Genomic DNA, 15,088 nt, shown 5'->3' with positions numbered 1-15,088 from the left:
TAGGGGCATGAAGTGATTATTCTGGCTGTCCCCAGGTTGATGAAAAGGAGGGAGATGAAACACCAAGCTCAAGGCAGCTCTGGGGACTCTTCTCCCAGCTCTCTATGGAAATGCCCTTGGAGGAGATACTGAGAGTGGGGATGGGCACCTGCAGATAGCGGGTGCGCTTGTATCCTGCCCTCACACCCCCCGTTTTTCCCAGAAGAAGCCTGGTTTCTGTGCCAAGCGTGTGGGCTGTGTGCGACCATCTGGCTGTGCAGCCGCTATTGATGATAGCAGCGGGCAGCAGGAGCCGGCCTGGCCGCGGGAGGGGGCTGCCCTCCGCTCCCCTGCCCCGGCTGGGAAGTGGCACCCTGTCTCCGCAGTGCTCGGAGCTGTTGTCTTTCAAACAGCTGCTTAATTTACTGTTTTCAGTATTATTATTTTTTTAGCATATGAAGCAGCTGGCCCAGGGAAAGAGGATGAGCACCTGGAGTGCCTTAACCTCCCCATCCCTCAAGGGTTCCCACCTTCAGGCTCCCTGGCTGGCAGACAGCTGCGGGGGAGAGAGAGCTGAGGAGACGGCATCCAGCCTCCTGTAAGCACGGTTTTCCTTCCATCAGGCAATTAAACCCGGAGGTGGGCATCTGGATGGAAGATTTGTGCGTCCCTTAGGGCAGAGAAAGCTGCAGCTCAGGTTACTGCCCTCCAGCAGCCCAAGGTCCTCCAGCGAGAGAAGGAGAGGAAATACAGCCGGAGAGGGGCTGTGTGCCCTGATGGAGGAGAGCGAGAGGGAAGCGACTGCAGCTTCCCGCCGGCTCCAGATGATGCCTCATAGTTTCCCTTTTAAAAGCATGAGCGGGGCTGGAGAAATAAATATTTGCGTTACAATTCCTGTTGGGAACGAAAGGCTGTTTTTAGAGGGAGGGTGTCAAACGGAAGTCGCAGGGGCCAGCACTGTTCGGTGTTTGCTGGGTGCGATCCCACTCCCAGCTGGAACGGGCAGCAGCTCCGCTGGAGGGGTCATCCCACCGGGAGCTGAAATTGGGCCTGGGGCAGGAGAGCTGAGCGGGCAGCTCGACCTGGAGACGTTGCCTGGGGCGCTGGCGGACAGAGCCGGCCTGGAGCTCTCATCCAGCCGGGGCTCAGCCCCTTCCCTCTGCCCTACTTCCATTTTCTCCCAGTTAGGTGCACAGGCTCCGGCTGCAGGCACGCTGCCAACACAGTGCTCCTCGGCTGAACAAAATGTCCCCTTGTCCCAGGGCCCGGCTTTTCGGAGCGACCGCTGCTGTGCTTCCCCGGGATCCCCGCTCCTTCCCGGAGGAGCTTCGGGACTCTTCATCCAGGCGCTGACACCTGCACTCAGCTGGGAAATGCAATTTAGGGATCGTGGAGGAGGGAGTGGAAACAGACGCCTGGAAACCCCGGACTTCTGCTCATGGGGGGAAGGCTGCGCGGCTGGAATCCCGGCAAGGGAGAATGCTGTGCCGGGAATTTCATCCAGTTAACAGCAAGGGAGGATGCGGCTGCCGGGAATTTCATCCAGCACCAGCGAAGGGAGGAGGATGCTGCCACCATTTTAGCGGCGGCGCTCCCGCCCGCCGCGGCCGGAACCGGGGCTGGAGGAGCCGGCGCGGAGCTCGGGGGTGCCCGGGCCCCTCCGGCCCCATCCCGGCCGCTGTCCCCCGCTCGCCCCCCCGCCGGGGAGCGCTTCCTGTCCCCCGCCCGCCCCGCGGGGTCGGCGGAGCCGCGGGGAGGGGACGGGAGGAGGGACCGGGGGCTGCGGGCGCTTCCTGCCGCCGCCCCCGCCGGGGCAGAGCGGAGCGGGGCGGGAGCTCGGCTCGGCCCGGCCCAGCCGAGCGGCGCTCCCGGGCCGAGCCAAACTTCCCGGGGGGCTCGCACATACGCACGCACACATACATATATACATAGATATTTAATTTTTATATATTTTTTTTAATTTTAATTTCCTCCGCACTTTCGGCGGGGCCCCCGGGGCGGAGCCGCCCTCGCCGCCGGGAGGGGCCGGTGCCCGCAGCGCCGGGGATGGGCTCCGCCGGGGCGCCCTCCGCCTAGAGCAGCCCGGCTCGGCTCGGCCCGGCCCGGCCCGGCGCGCAGCATGGCCGCGGAGCTCACCGCCGAGGAGGAGCAGGTAGGTCCCGCCGAGCTCCTCTTCCCCGCGTCGGGCTGGCCAGGACCCCGGCGGTTCCTTCCCCCCACCGCTCCTTTCCCATCGTTATTTGGCTACCGCGGGTTGCCAGGCTGGTTTTTCCCCAGCGAGGCGATTCCCCCATCCCACGCGTCCCCCCCATCCGTGCCCACGCAGCACCCACTCTGCACCCCCATCCACGCACCCCCCCAGTCTCCCCGTTCCCCAGCACCCCCGGCACGGCCCGTGCCCTGCGTGCTTCCCACGGCCCCAGGGCAGCGTGTCCCTGCCGGCAGGCCTCCCCTGCCGCGGGGATGATGCGTGGGGATGGATGCGTGGGGATGGATGCGTGTGCACGCGCTTCCCACGCCCCAGGCCTCCCGTGACGTCCCGGCTTCCTCCGCCGGCCTTGCGTCACCGCGGGAGGATGTTGCTGGGCTCGGGGAACGGGGCCCTGGAGCCGGCCGGGCCGCCTCGGGTGGCCGGAGCCATCCCTGCCTGTCCCCTCCTTTGTCCTCTTCCCCAGCCGCGGCCGCTGGGCTTCCCTCGGCATGGGGATGTGAGCCCTGGAGCGGGACTGCCGGGCTCCCTCTGCCCCCTCGGGCTGTCACACTGGCCGCGTTGGTGGCGCTGGGGGCTGCAGAGCCAGGGCAAAAGGTCCCGTTCTCCTTCCAAAATGGTCGGTTGGCTGGTTGGTTTTCCCTCCTTTAAAAATCCTTCGTTTCTACAGGGAGGTTTAGGAGGGTTGGATCGGAGATGCCGAGTTCTCAAAACCTCCATGGAAGAGCCCCTCCTGCAGCCTGTGCTGCAAATGCAGAGCTACCAGGTTTCTTCCTCCTGGGAGCAGCACTGCTCTCTCCAGGGTGTGATAAAATTCCAAGGAATGGGGAGTGTCCTTTGCCTTCTGTCCCCTCAGGTGCCTGACATTTGCGTTTCTCCTGTGTCATGGAGGGGGCAGAACTTCCAGAAACAGGGTTTTGGAGATCCTGCAGTGGCAGGGAAGGCTGGTTTGCAGCAGGAGAGGGATCTGAGATATTTGGTTTGTTTGGGAATACTGGATGGAGAAGGTGAAAGGGTTTTTGCAATAATGGCTCCAGGTTTGAGTCATCAGCTTGGTGTGGGGAAGGCTGCCTTTCATGCTGCCCTTGGTGGCTTGGGGGCCAAAATAATGGGAATTTCCTTCTTTTCATGGGTAAGTGGTGGCTTGGGCTGGAACATGCCCTTCCTGCCACCCCTTCATCCTTCTTGGGACCATCAATATTTCCTCCACTCTCCAGTGGATGAAAGCCAGCAAGCCAGGGGGGAATTCACCCTTCTCTTCTTAGGCCAGCCTTGGGACATCTCCTGGCTCTCTGCAGTTCCCTCCCTTAGCCTATCCCCGAGGAGCCAAACCAATTTTCCTTGAGGGTTTTCAGCCCAGCTACAATATTCACAGACTTACCCCCCACTTCCCCAGGCTGAAGAAGGAGGGTAGGTTTGCTGCCTGGGGGAGGAGGGCTGGAAGAACCCCTGGATTCTGGCAGCAGTGGCTTTGTCACCACCCTGCTCCAGCAGAGCGGACACATGGATGACGCCAGCGCTCCAAAGACCAGCATTGTTCCCAACGCCCGGCCACGGACAATTCCACTGCCAGTGCTGCCCAAACAGGACTTGGTGCTGCAGCTCCGGGTCCCAGGCTTTGTTTTTGGCACGTGGAGCGATCCCTGCTCCGCTGGGATTGATGTGTGTGTAAATCCATCTGGGATCGGGGCTAGGAATGATGATGAGACCAGTGGAGCGCACCAAGGGGGCAGAGCTGTGGCTGCATTGATGCTCAGCTCCGTAACGCCTGGCTCCCTGCTGTTGAATGGCGGCACTGGTAAGTTTGGAATTTGGTTTTGTTCCCAGGGAAAGCTGGAATTCATGGCTGAACCGCCCTGCAAAGCCAGTGCTCGTTCTTGTGCGTCTTCCCCTTACAAAAAGGCCGTCATGGCTCGTGACAGATGCTGGAGATGGGATTGTGTGAAGTGTGACTTCACTGTGAACACTGTGGTTCAGGCATCCTCTCTTCATTGCCATCATGCCCTTTGGGCCCCCCTTCCCATCATTTGAGGACACCCTTCCCATCTTCTGGGGGCTTTATTGCCATCTCAGGCTGCAAGGTGTCAGCTCTTGTCTGAGGGAAGTGGGAGTTGTGCCTCACCCCCACACCCTGACTGTCCTGCCCGTCTTAGGGAAGGATCATCCTCACTGTTATTTTGGGTTTGCATCTGCAGCCCTGGATTTTGGGCAGCTGGGAGCCTCGGGGATTGCCCTGGCAAAGTGGAGGTGTGCCCAGGATATTTTGGATAGGATATATTCATGGATAGGATCTATTCCTATATGAGTGGATGTGTGCTGTGTTAAGGCCAAAGATGGTTCCTGTATTGCCCCATTTATTTTATATTTGTGGTGCTTTGTGCGGCTCTGGGACCAAGTTCGGGAGCTCCTGGCTGCGGTGTGCTGGGAGACAAACCCCTGGGATGAGCCGGGCTCCTTTGGCCCATCCCACGAGAGGGGCTCGCTGTCCCTGCCGCGCCTCCAGCCGCCGATAAACCCCGGCCCTTCGCTTCCTCCTGTCGGAAGTCATTAACACCGACAAGCTTTTCTGGCTCAATAGCTCCCAGTAGCTCTGAATAGTTCCCAGTAACTTCGTGCCGCTGCCTGACATCCTACACCGCCGCCTGCCTGCGCTCCCCGCTCCCGGAGCCAGCGCTCCGCACTCCCTGTCCCTCCTCCGCCTCCTCCCCCGAGAGAGGATGGAAACTGTTTCGTTTTGGCGTGTGCCTGGTGGGAGCGAGGCGTTTGGTTCCTCCCTCCCTCCATCCTGCCTGCATCCTTCCAGCAGGATGCGGTGGAAGACTGGGCTGCTCTGCATCTCCCTCGGGGCTCCTGCGTGGGACAGGAGATCAGTGCACAGCACTGGAGATCAGTGTTGCTGTCCTGGGACCCTCCTGGTGTTCCGTGTGTGTGTGAAACTGGTGTTACTGGGCGAGCTGGTCCATGTCTGTAGCAGGTCCAAGTGTCAGCCCTCCATGTTCATTACCTGTGTTCCTACAGCCAAATTCACTGCTCCGTGGTGGAGCTGCAGCCCCAGGAAGCCACTGCCAGCTGATGGGCCTGTGCTGTGTCTGAATGGGAGTTTGTTGCCTGTAAAATCCTCCTTTTGCTCCCCTCTCCTTCCCATAAGTGTTCCCCAGCCTCCAGGCCATTTTTCCCACCCCTTGCTCCCTTTCCCATGTGACATTTTTGCCATCTCCATCGCCACCACCCTTACTTTTGTTGTGGAGCTCCCTGCTTCACCCCAAGAAGCTGCTGGGTCTCTGGAGGATTGTAGCTCCAACAATGACCAGGGATGCTCCTTGGGCACCCCTCCTCCTCCTCTTCCTCCTCCTCCTTTTCCTCTCAGCCTATCTCACCACATGCCCCCAATCTCTCCCACAGGCAACCAAGCAGTTCCTGGAGGAGATCAACAAGTGGACAGGCCAGTACAATGTGTCCCCTCTCTCCTGGAATGTGGCTGTCAAGTTCCTCATGGCCCGCAAGTTCGACGTCCTGCGGGCCATCGAGCTCTTCCACTCCTACAGGGTAAGGGAGAGGGGCTGGAGCCCCCATCTGAGGGCTCCCTGCTCCCTAGGACCACCCTCCCTCCCCTGCTCCTTTTTCTTCTTCTCCTCTCTCCCTTACAAGTTTTATCCAGCTGGAAAATCCTTTCCAGCCAAGGCGGGTTGCCGTGGAGATGTCACTGATCCCGGTCCCTTCCCCTCCTCTGGGAGCAGCTCGTGGGGTGCCCTTCAGGCTGGTGTGTGCTGCCCACAGAGCATTCCCCTATATATGAAGGATATAGATCCACACACGCCTTTTCCAACCCGGTGTTGCAAAGCTGCTCCTTCTGTTCCTGGGGAGAGTGCTGGAGAATGCTGCCATGGAGCAGAGGTTCCCTCGGGTGGCTGGGGGCAGCCCTGTGCCTGCGCCCCCTGTCACTGCCCTCTCTGCCCGCAGGAAACGCGGCTGAAGGAGGGAATTGTGAAGCTGAAGCCGCACGAGGAGCCGCTGCGCTCGGAGCTGCTCAGCGGCAAGTTCACCATTCTGGTAGGTGGGGAGTGCCCCATGGGGGGGTCCCAGCTGGGGCTGATCCCAGCTCTGCTCCCAGCAGGAGCCTGACCCCGTTTCTCCGCAGAGCGTGCGGGACCCCTCGGGAGCCTCCATCGCCCTGTTCACAGCCAAGCTGCACCACCCCAGCAAGAGCGTGCAGCACGTGGTGCTCCAGGCACTCTTCTACCTGCTGGACCGAGCTGTGGAGAGGTGAGCCTGCCTCTGCAGGGCTATCCTGTCTCCCACCAGAGGGTCCCTGGGGAGCACAGTCCCTTCCAGGGAGATCACTGCTCCCCATGGCTTGAATTCCCGGCTTTGACCAGCCGGTCCTCCTTGTGGAGTTGTTCAGCAGGGGAACAAAATCCCCAAGTCCTGAACCAGGCTCTTTGCAGCCTTGCCCTGTCCACGCCCTGGGTTCAGTTTAGCAAAGCCCCAGATTCCTGCAGGCTGGCTGGGGAGGAGGCAGCCCCACCATCAGCCAGACGTAACGTGAGCCCTGCCAAAAATATAAGCTCAGGACATTCCCCTGCCGTTTATCCTGCTGGGCTCTTTCTGTTTTTGACCTTACCCATCACGGGTGATGCTGCTGAGGCAGGCTTAAGGCACGAGTCAGGCTTAAATGAGGGTTGTAGGAAGACATGGTGGAGTGGCTGGGAAGTGCAGAAGCAAGGTTTGGGTCTGTGAGTCCTTCTGGAAGCGCGGGAGGGATTTTTGGGGTTCAGTGAGGGGCACAGCTGCTGCTGCAGGAGCCAGGTGGCTGCATGTTGTGGGGTTGACGTTGTTCTTTTCCTCCTCTCAGCTTTGAGACGCAGAGGAATGGGCTGGTGTTCATCTATGACATGGCGGGGTCACAGTACACCAACTTCGAGCTGGACCTCAGCAAGAAGATCCTCAATCTGCTCAAGGTGCTGCCTGGGGGTTAACTGGTGTCTGGGGACAGCGTGTCTGCCACTCGCTCACCAAGAACCCAAAGTCCTGCGGTTTTGGCACTGATTTGCAGCCCAGACCACGCTGACCCCGTCTGAGCTGAGGAGCAGCAGCTCCAGGAGCTGGGGAGGGCACTGGGAGCTCACAGGCTGCACCCGGCTGTGCTGCGGTGCGGCGCGGGCGGGAGGGATCAGCTGTCCCCGGGCTGGATTCCTCTCACAGCTGCTGGCAGCGCTTTTGGGAAAGCAGATGCAAATTATTTTTTCATCGTGCTGGCATTTGGTGCCTCCTCCCTTCTCCGGAAAAAAAAGCAATAAGAGTAAATACTGGCTGGGGTGTGTTCTTTGCATAATCCCGGTTCCCAGTCTTCACCTCTCCCCCGCGGAGCCAAACCCTCTGCCTACCTAATTCCAAGGAAGTAATTTGTTTCCTTATCGACTCATAAAGACAAGCACAGCTGTGAGCGTGCGAGGCACACTTCAGATGTGGCATTGCCATCGTGAGGTCCCTCTGCTGGTTGTCACCTCTGCTGGGATATGTCCTCTGCCACAGCAGAGTGGGTCTGACCCCCTCCTCACCCCACAGGGTGCCTTCCCAGCCCGGCTCAAGAAGGTTTTCATCGTGGGAGCGCCCATGTGGTTCCGTGTGCCCTACTCCATCATCAGCCTGCTGCTGAAGGAGAAGCTGCGGGAGCGGGTGAGCAGGGACCCTCCTGGCATGGGACCCTCCTGGCACGGGACCCTCAGCAGGGCTGAGGCTGTTTTCCCTTTGTGACGAAGTGCGGGAAGCAGCTTGTGCCGTTCAGCCCCATCTGCTGGAAGCTGCTGAGCACCAGACAGCCTTGGCATCCCTGTCCCCATCCCCAGCAAATCCTCTCCAACATTCTTGGAGTCACCCCCGCCTTTCCTCTCCCTCTCACAGGTGCAGATGGTGAAGATGTCGGAGCTGAAGGAGCACCTGCCCCGGGAGTGCCTCCCTGAGTACCTCGGGGGGTCCCTCAAGCTGGACCCCCTGAGCTGGAATTGCCGGTTCCTGCCCCAGCAGAACGGGCACCCCGACCCCCTGGACGAGCTCATCCTGGTGCCGCTGGCGGCCCCCAAAGATAACGGCTCCGTCCACGTCCCCGGGCCCCGCTCTGTCACCCTCCAGGAGCTGCTGGATCACGTCAGCCACAAGCAGAAACGTGGCATCTACGAGGAGTACGAAGACATTCGGCGCAGGAGCCCGGCCGGCACCTTCGTCTGCTCGTTGTGAGTCGCTGGGAGGAGCCAGCGAGCCCCTCTCAGCCCAAAAATCTGGGTGTCCCCCCGCCCCACGCTCCTGCTGCTGGGCTGGGGGGTCCATCGGCCTCTTCACGGTGTGGTGCTGTGGGTCAGTGACAGAGAAGCCCAGCCTGGGGAGGTGTGAGCCCCTTCTGTGGGTCCTGCGGGTTCTGGGAACAGGGGGAGCCGCAGAGCGCAGCAGGGACCAGGACCTGGCCGGGACTCTGCTTCCCGAGGCTTTGGCCAGGTGATGGCAGCAGAGCCCAGGCTACTGGCTCCAGAGGCTCGCACAGAGGGAGGGAGGGATGCTCTGCCTTTGCCTTGCCTGGAATACATCCCTGCTTCCCTCTTCCCCACCTTCCAGGGCGCCCTACAACCAGGACAAGAACCGGTACGGGGACGTGCCCTGCCTGGACCAAACCCGTGTCAAGCTGGCGAAGCCGTACAGCCGCCCCGAGGTGAGCCAGCCAGGAGGGAAACTCACAGGCCTGTGGGAAGCTGTGCCAGGGTTCTGGAGGCCCTATCTCATCCATGCTTTTCTCCCTGCAGCTGACTGACTACATCAACGCCAGCTTCATGGATGGCTACAAGCAGAGGAATGCTTACATTGGCACTCAGGGTATGGCTGAGCCAACGAGGGGTTGGGTTGTTCTTCTCCTGATGGAGCACCCACGGGTTCCACCTCTCTGCCCAGGGTCAGCCACTGGCCATGGGGAGCATCCCAGGAGCAGGGCACTGCCCAGCAGGTCCCCCTTCTCTCAGGGTGTATTTACTCCTCCCTGGGTGTATTTATTCCCCTCTCAGTTTCCAGCTAGTAGACTGAAGTTTTTCCTGGGAGAGCAAGGGGGTCTCTCTCCCTCTCCCTGCCCCTATCCCAGCTCTGGATTTGCCCCAAGGATGAGCAGAGAGGTGGGATCAGCACTGAGCCATAGGGACTCGGTGCTGGGGATGGCAGTCAGTGACAGCTGCCGGCTGTGTTTGTGGATCCACACCTGAGTCAGCCCCCACAGGAAGGGGCTTTGGTTCCCTGTGGGGATGATGGGGGGGGGGGGCTGGTGGATGCAGCCAAAACTCTGTGAGTTTTTGGGCTGATGTGTAGGTTGTCCCTGCAGGGCCTCTGGAAAACACCTACGGTGACTTCTGGCGCATGGTGTGGGAGCAGAACGTCCTGGTGATCGTGATGACAACCCGGTGAGCGCTCAGGGAGGGACACAGCCCTCTTTTCCTGTGCAAAATGAGCATTTTTGGTGTGGGATGAGCAGCACTGGGCTCAGTGCCGTGATCCTGCAGCAGTGGTGCCAGCCAGATCCCCAGAGAGGGGGGACATTGGGTCCCTGGAGGGAACAGATTGATCCCTGCTGATCCCCAAAGCACCAATTCTGGGTGGCATGGGAGATGTCTCAGGCAGGGCAAGGAGGCATTACCAGCTTGTCTTTATCCTGTTCCCAGGCTGGAGGAAGGAGGCAGGAGGAAGTGTGGCCAGTACTGGCCCCTGGAAAAGGATTTCCAGGTGTGCTTTGGGGCCCTGACCATCACCAACCTGGGCGTAGAGAACCTCAACCATTACAAGAAAACCATCCTGGAGATCCACAGCTCAGAGGTGCGTGCCCACACTGCCTGGTGGGGGAGTGGCACGGGGGTCAGAGGAGGAAAGAGGGTCTGAACCCCTGCTTCCCCCAGACCAGGGAGCGGCGGCTGGTGTCCCACTTCCAGTACCTGAGCTGGCCGGATTACGGCGTCCCCTCCTCCGCTGCCACTCTCATTGACTTTCTGGGGGCCGTGAAGCAGCAGCAGAGAGTGGCTGTCAGCGCCCTGGGGCCTCGCTTCAAGGGCCACCCCGGGGGACCCCCAGTCGTGGTGCACTGCAGCGCTGGCATTGGCAGGACAGGTAATGGCTGTGGGGGAGCTTTGGGGGTGGATGTGGGGTGACAAGTCCAGCTTTTCCCTGGGGCATTTCCATCCTGGGGACCCACGGTGTGGAGGTTCTCTCCAGTGCTCTAGGTACCTACTCTGGAGCTCTTAAGCTCCTACTCTGAGCTCTTGGCTCCTACTTTGTCGGGTTATCTTAAATAAGCAAGGCAGCTAGTAGTTAAAAAAGTTATTTGTTACAAAGCACATCAGTCTCAACAGTATACAGAACAAGCAATAGCAAAAAGCAATGGCAAAGCAGTTAGCAATAAGCAATAAGCAATGACTGGAAGCCCTGGGAAAAGCCAGTGGCTAAAAGCCACAATGGCTAAAAGCAGCAACTCTCTCCAGTACAAACTCTTATATAGGATTTTCTCAACAAGCTAAGACACAAGCTCGGACCACCAGTCCTTAACCTATTAGAATTCCAGTTTCTTAGCACACCAGGTTATGTATAGAACTGCACATACAATCTATCTGTTCTATCTGAAAAATGTAAGCAATATTCTTACTATAGTTCTGTTATGACTAAGTCCTGTCTACAGCTGTGGTCCTGGAGCCTCTATTGAAGATATCAATATGTTTCAACCTTCACTAGAACTGCTCTGCTACTGTGGCATTTGAAACCTTTCACTTACTAAAAGCATTAGAACTCACCCTAAAATTACTGAAGAATTCAGAGAGACCCCTGACTCACTGACTCCAACGCACAGTGTGTTCGCACGCTGTCCTCAGGACTTCCCTCAAGCATCAGACCCAGGAGAAGTCCCCACCAGGGGGGGTTCTGACAAGGGGCAGTGACGGTGCCGTTTGTTGTCTGACACCACCCCTGTCACCGTCCCCAGGTACCTTCTGCGCGCTGGACATCTGCCTGTCGCAGCTGCAGGACGTGGGCACGCTGAACATCTACCAGACGGTGCTGCGCATGCGCACGCAGCGCGCCTTCAGCATCCAGACCCCCGAGCAGTACCACTTCTGCTACACCGCCATCCTGGAGCACGCCCAGCGCGAGGGGCTGCTGCAGGAGAGGAGCGCGCCGGGGCACTGAGGCCCTGAGCCCTCGGGCTGCCCGCTGCCCCAGGACTGGCTGCCGGAGCAGCTCGCTGGCAGCACTGCTGTGGAACTGTGCCTTATTCAACCCAAACGGTGGCTGCCGCTTGCCAGCCCGGGAACGGGGCTCTCCACTCCTCCTCCCCGGCGTGTTTTGGTTTGGTTTGGTTGGCTGGGGGAGGTGGTTTGTCTTCTCTTCGAGTTGTTGGGGTTTTTTTTTGTTTTGGTTTTTTGTTCTTTTTTGTTGTTGGGACCACCTAAGATGTACCTAGAGAGGGGCTTTGCAGAGCCCTAGGAAATGTATTCCCAGTCTCGGGCTGAGGAAGAGGCGCGTGCTTCGGTCTCAGCTGACGCTCCATCTGTGTGTCTGTATGTATGTGTGTATATAATATACCCCACTGTGACCCCCTGGCTATTATATAGATACATATATACAACCTCCCCTTTAGCAGCTCCCTGCTGTCCTGCCACCTCACTGCTGTGACCTCCCGAGCGGTGAGTTTGGTCCTGGCTCTGTCTTGTCTTCTCCCTTCCCTTAATTTCCCCTCGTGGGCAGCGCTGGGACCCGGTACCCATCCTGTGCCCAGACACTCGATGGCGTCCCCCTGTTTGTTTGTCTCATCTTTCCCACGGAGAGAGATAGCAGCTGTGCTCCTGGGAGGTCTGGAGGATTGGGGTGTCGGGGGGTGCTGAGCTGGCAGGCATCCCCTGCCCCCTGGGCAGTGCTGTGGGAGTCACTAGGTACGAGGTGACGGGGCCGTGGCACCGACCGGCTCTCCAGGTTGCCCGGCTTTCCCAAGCTGCCGCTGGGAACCCGCAGGCCCAGCCCTGCCTTGAGTCATGGGCTGGGAAAGCGCTGAGCAAGAACAAACCCCAAACCCTGGAGAGGCAACGAGCCTCTGCCCCGGCCCCAGCCCCCACCACTGCCTGGGCCTCCCCAACTTTATACTGTAATAAGCTCTTTGAATGTGTATATTCTTATTTTTTTATAATCTTGGGGGAGGGGGGCGCAGGGTTTGGGAGGTTTTGTTTTCTTTAGGGATTTTTTTGTGTTTTGTTTTTTTTCTGTTTGTTTTTTTTTTTTTTTTTTGTATTTAACATTAACTTGATCCAAGCCAGAGCCAGAAGTATTTGTAAATGTTCCTATTTTGCTCTCAGAGAAGCCTTTTTGTTGTCGTTACTTTTTTGGGAGTTGTTTTGTTTTTATTTGTATTGATATATAAATATACCACCAGTGACCAGTCCTCTTTGCTGTCATGGGGGCATTGGGCAGGACACAAGAAAGAGGGAATTCAGGGCTTTGTGATCTCTAAAAGCCAGCTGGCCCCATCCCTGGCTACACCTGGGCTTTGAGGGGTTGTGTTTAGGGCTTTTTCTGGCCTGGGTGAGGCTGAGGCGTAGATAACCAGGCTGCAGGAAGCTTTCCTGGGCAGGCAGGATAGTGTTAGGAGGGAAGGCAGCACAATGGGCCGGTGTAGCCAGGGGGGACACAAACCACTTTGCTCCAAGCTCCTGCCTCTTTCCCAGGGCCTTGACAAGCCCCAGGACACCAGTCTCCTGTCTGGCCGTGGTGTCTGCCTGCTGCTGCAGGATTTGGAGGTGCAGGCATCACCTCTGTGCTCCTGGATCCCCTCTGAGCAGGCAGGCAGGGTACAAAAATCAGGGGCAACTCCTGGGCTGTCAGGCAGCCCCAGTGCCTTCAGGTGCAAGTGATGCCAGTCCCAGAGCAGCAGCCACAGCCTGAGGCTTAGGGAGGAGGGAGGAAAAAGGGCAGCTTGTGCAAATGAAGCCCTGGAGCCAGTGAGGGAACTTGTGCCCCAGAGCAGGGCAGCTGGCGGGTGTGAAGAGCAGCACCTGTGTTTGCTCAGCTGGAGCCTAAAAAAGTGAGAGATGCCAGTGTCTTTCTAGGACTAGCACAGGGAGAAGCTTTCCCCTGTGCTCTGGGAGTGGAGTGGCTTGGCTGTGCCAAACCAAGGTCAGACACAAGCACTGGAAGGCTGGAAAAGGACCAGAGGCAGCAGGGAGTCTGTCTGGAAGGGCTGCGTGTCCCGGTGCAGAGGGGTGCACGAGGTGGTGGGAGCCTCCCTGGAGCTGTGCACATCCTGCCTGCAGAGTGGTTCTGGTTCAGCTGCAGTGTCCCGTCCTTCCAGGTACCATTTTCCACCCAGCTGTGTCCTGGAGCAGCATCAGCCCAGCAGTGTGATCTGTTCCTCCTGCTCAGGCTGCCCCAGTTTCCCTGCAGGCACCCAGTGCAGGGTGGCTCCTCGAGGGAGCTCTCATCCTCCAGGAGGGCTCCCAGGGCCCTCCCTCCTCACTGCCAAACTTTTTCACCCAGCTGGGCTTTCTTCACACGCAGGAAGGGGATGTTTGCAGTTCACTGTTAATCCTGTGCTGTCAGCAGCAGCTCTCTGTGGCTCAGCGGGGCTTTTGGCCAAGTGTCAGGTCCAGATCTGAAAGCTGCAGGTGATGCCAAGTGTCCCACGTGGCCCCGTGAGTGTGCCCAGCCCCTGTCTCTCTTCCACAGGCTTTGAAATCCCAACCAAGCCTGCTCTGTGCACATGCTAAAGGTGGTTGTGGTGCCTTCTAGCTCAATTCCATGTGATGTGGGCACAGAGAACCAAAACTTTTCCCAGACTCGTGTGCCTGGTAGGAATAACCAGAGGAGAGGGATGGGGATCACCAGTTCTGGCTCTGAATGGGAACAGCTTGGATATGCTGCTCCCTTTGAGGAGGGATGAAGATCCCATCTGTGCTGGAGGCGGAGGAAAGGGTTGTAAACCTTTTCCATGGAAAAACAACCCAAACACTCACCCTCCCTTACTATTTCCAGGGCTGCATTTCTTCTCAAAGCCAGCGTTTTCTATCCTCTTGCACAATATGATGTTTTATTCCATCCATTCCTTCTGTGCCAGCAGGCCCTGCTGAGCAGCAGAAATAAGGATTTCTCAGGAAATGGTCGCTTCATGCAGACAGCCAAAAGTTACTGGAAAGAAAAACTTTGTATTGCTTGGAGAGCGGTGGGAAAAACGGGCTGTTGAGTGCAGGCAGCCTGATGCCTGCAGGATCATCTCCCCTTCCCTGGAGATGCCCAGAGACGGGCATCAGCCCCCACGGGCAAAAGTAACAGCAATTCCAAGAACGAAATCCAGAGTTCCGCTGGAGTTTGGAAGCGGGGATTTAAAGGCATTGCAGGGCAATCCCAAAGCGGCGCTGCCATGGCTGTGCCCACCTGCCTCGTTCGGCTTTCTCGGCTGCATGACGATTACTTAGTGCTCGTAAGTTTGGAGTTTGGAAAGAGCCTAGCTCCAGAGCGCTTCATTTCCCAGCCCTTCTGCTTCCTTGCCTCCGGTTCCCGAGGCTCGGGCTGGATCTGCGGTGTTACTGCAGCCGTGCCAGGGTTACACCGAGCGCCAGGGAGCTCTGCTCTGCTTATCCCGGCACATCCTCACCGCCTGCTCCCGCTCGGAGAAACGGAACAACAGCCGGAAAGGAAAATAACCAACTAGCAGATTTAGACCTGGTTTGAGCGAAGGTGCTCGAAATACACATTTTAATAGGAGCGCGGAAGGCGTGCGTTTGTATTTTACCCTTTTCCCCAGCACGCTCTGGATGCCCAGATGAGCACGAACCAGGCCTGGCTGCTCCGCCTGGGGAGCCCAGCACCCCATCACAGCTTCCCAAAGGGAGAGAGAAACGCGAC

General features: G+C 58.4%; 1 protein-coding gene across 2 annotated transcripts; it reads left to right on the top strand.

The window, feature by feature from the left end:
* Positions 1-909: 909 nt before the first annotated feature.
* Positions 910-12,632, top strand: PTPN9 (protein tyrosine phosphatase non-receptor type 9). 2 transcript variants are annotated; one of them, XM_056499364.1, is made up of 13 exons: positions 910-2,131; positions 5,591-5,734; positions 6,149-6,238; positions 6,327-6,451; positions 7,041-7,146; positions 7,754-7,864; positions 8,090-8,418; positions 8,795-8,888; positions 8,980-9,049; positions 9,543-9,621; positions 9,880-10,030; positions 10,111-10,318; positions 11,184-12,632. In XM_056499364.1, exons 1-13 carry the CDS (start codon positions 2,099-2,101, stop codon positions 11,384-11,386), a joined length of 1,743 nt encoding a protein of 580 aa, XP_056355339.1. In that variant the 5' UTR covers positions 910-2,098; the 3' UTR covers positions 11,387-12,632. The 2 variants fall into 2 exon arrangements, with proteins under 2 accessions (XP_056355339.1, XP_056355338.1); XM_056499363.1 differs by lacking the exon at positions 910-2,131 and having other exon boundaries at positions 5,477-5,734.
* Positions 12,633-15,088: the final 2,456 nt, after the last annotated feature.

This window comes from Oenanthe melanoleuca, chromosome 10 (genome assembly GCF_029582105.1).
Source record: "Oenanthe melanoleuca isolate GR-GAL-2019-014 chromosome 10, OMel1.0, whole genome shotgun sequence".
Lineage (NCBI taxonomy): Eukaryota > Metazoa > Chordata > Aves > Passeriformes > Muscicapidae > Oenanthe > Oenanthe melanoleuca.
Note: the sequence above shows the minus strand (reverse complement) of the source record. Positions and strands in the feature narration are given on the sequence as shown.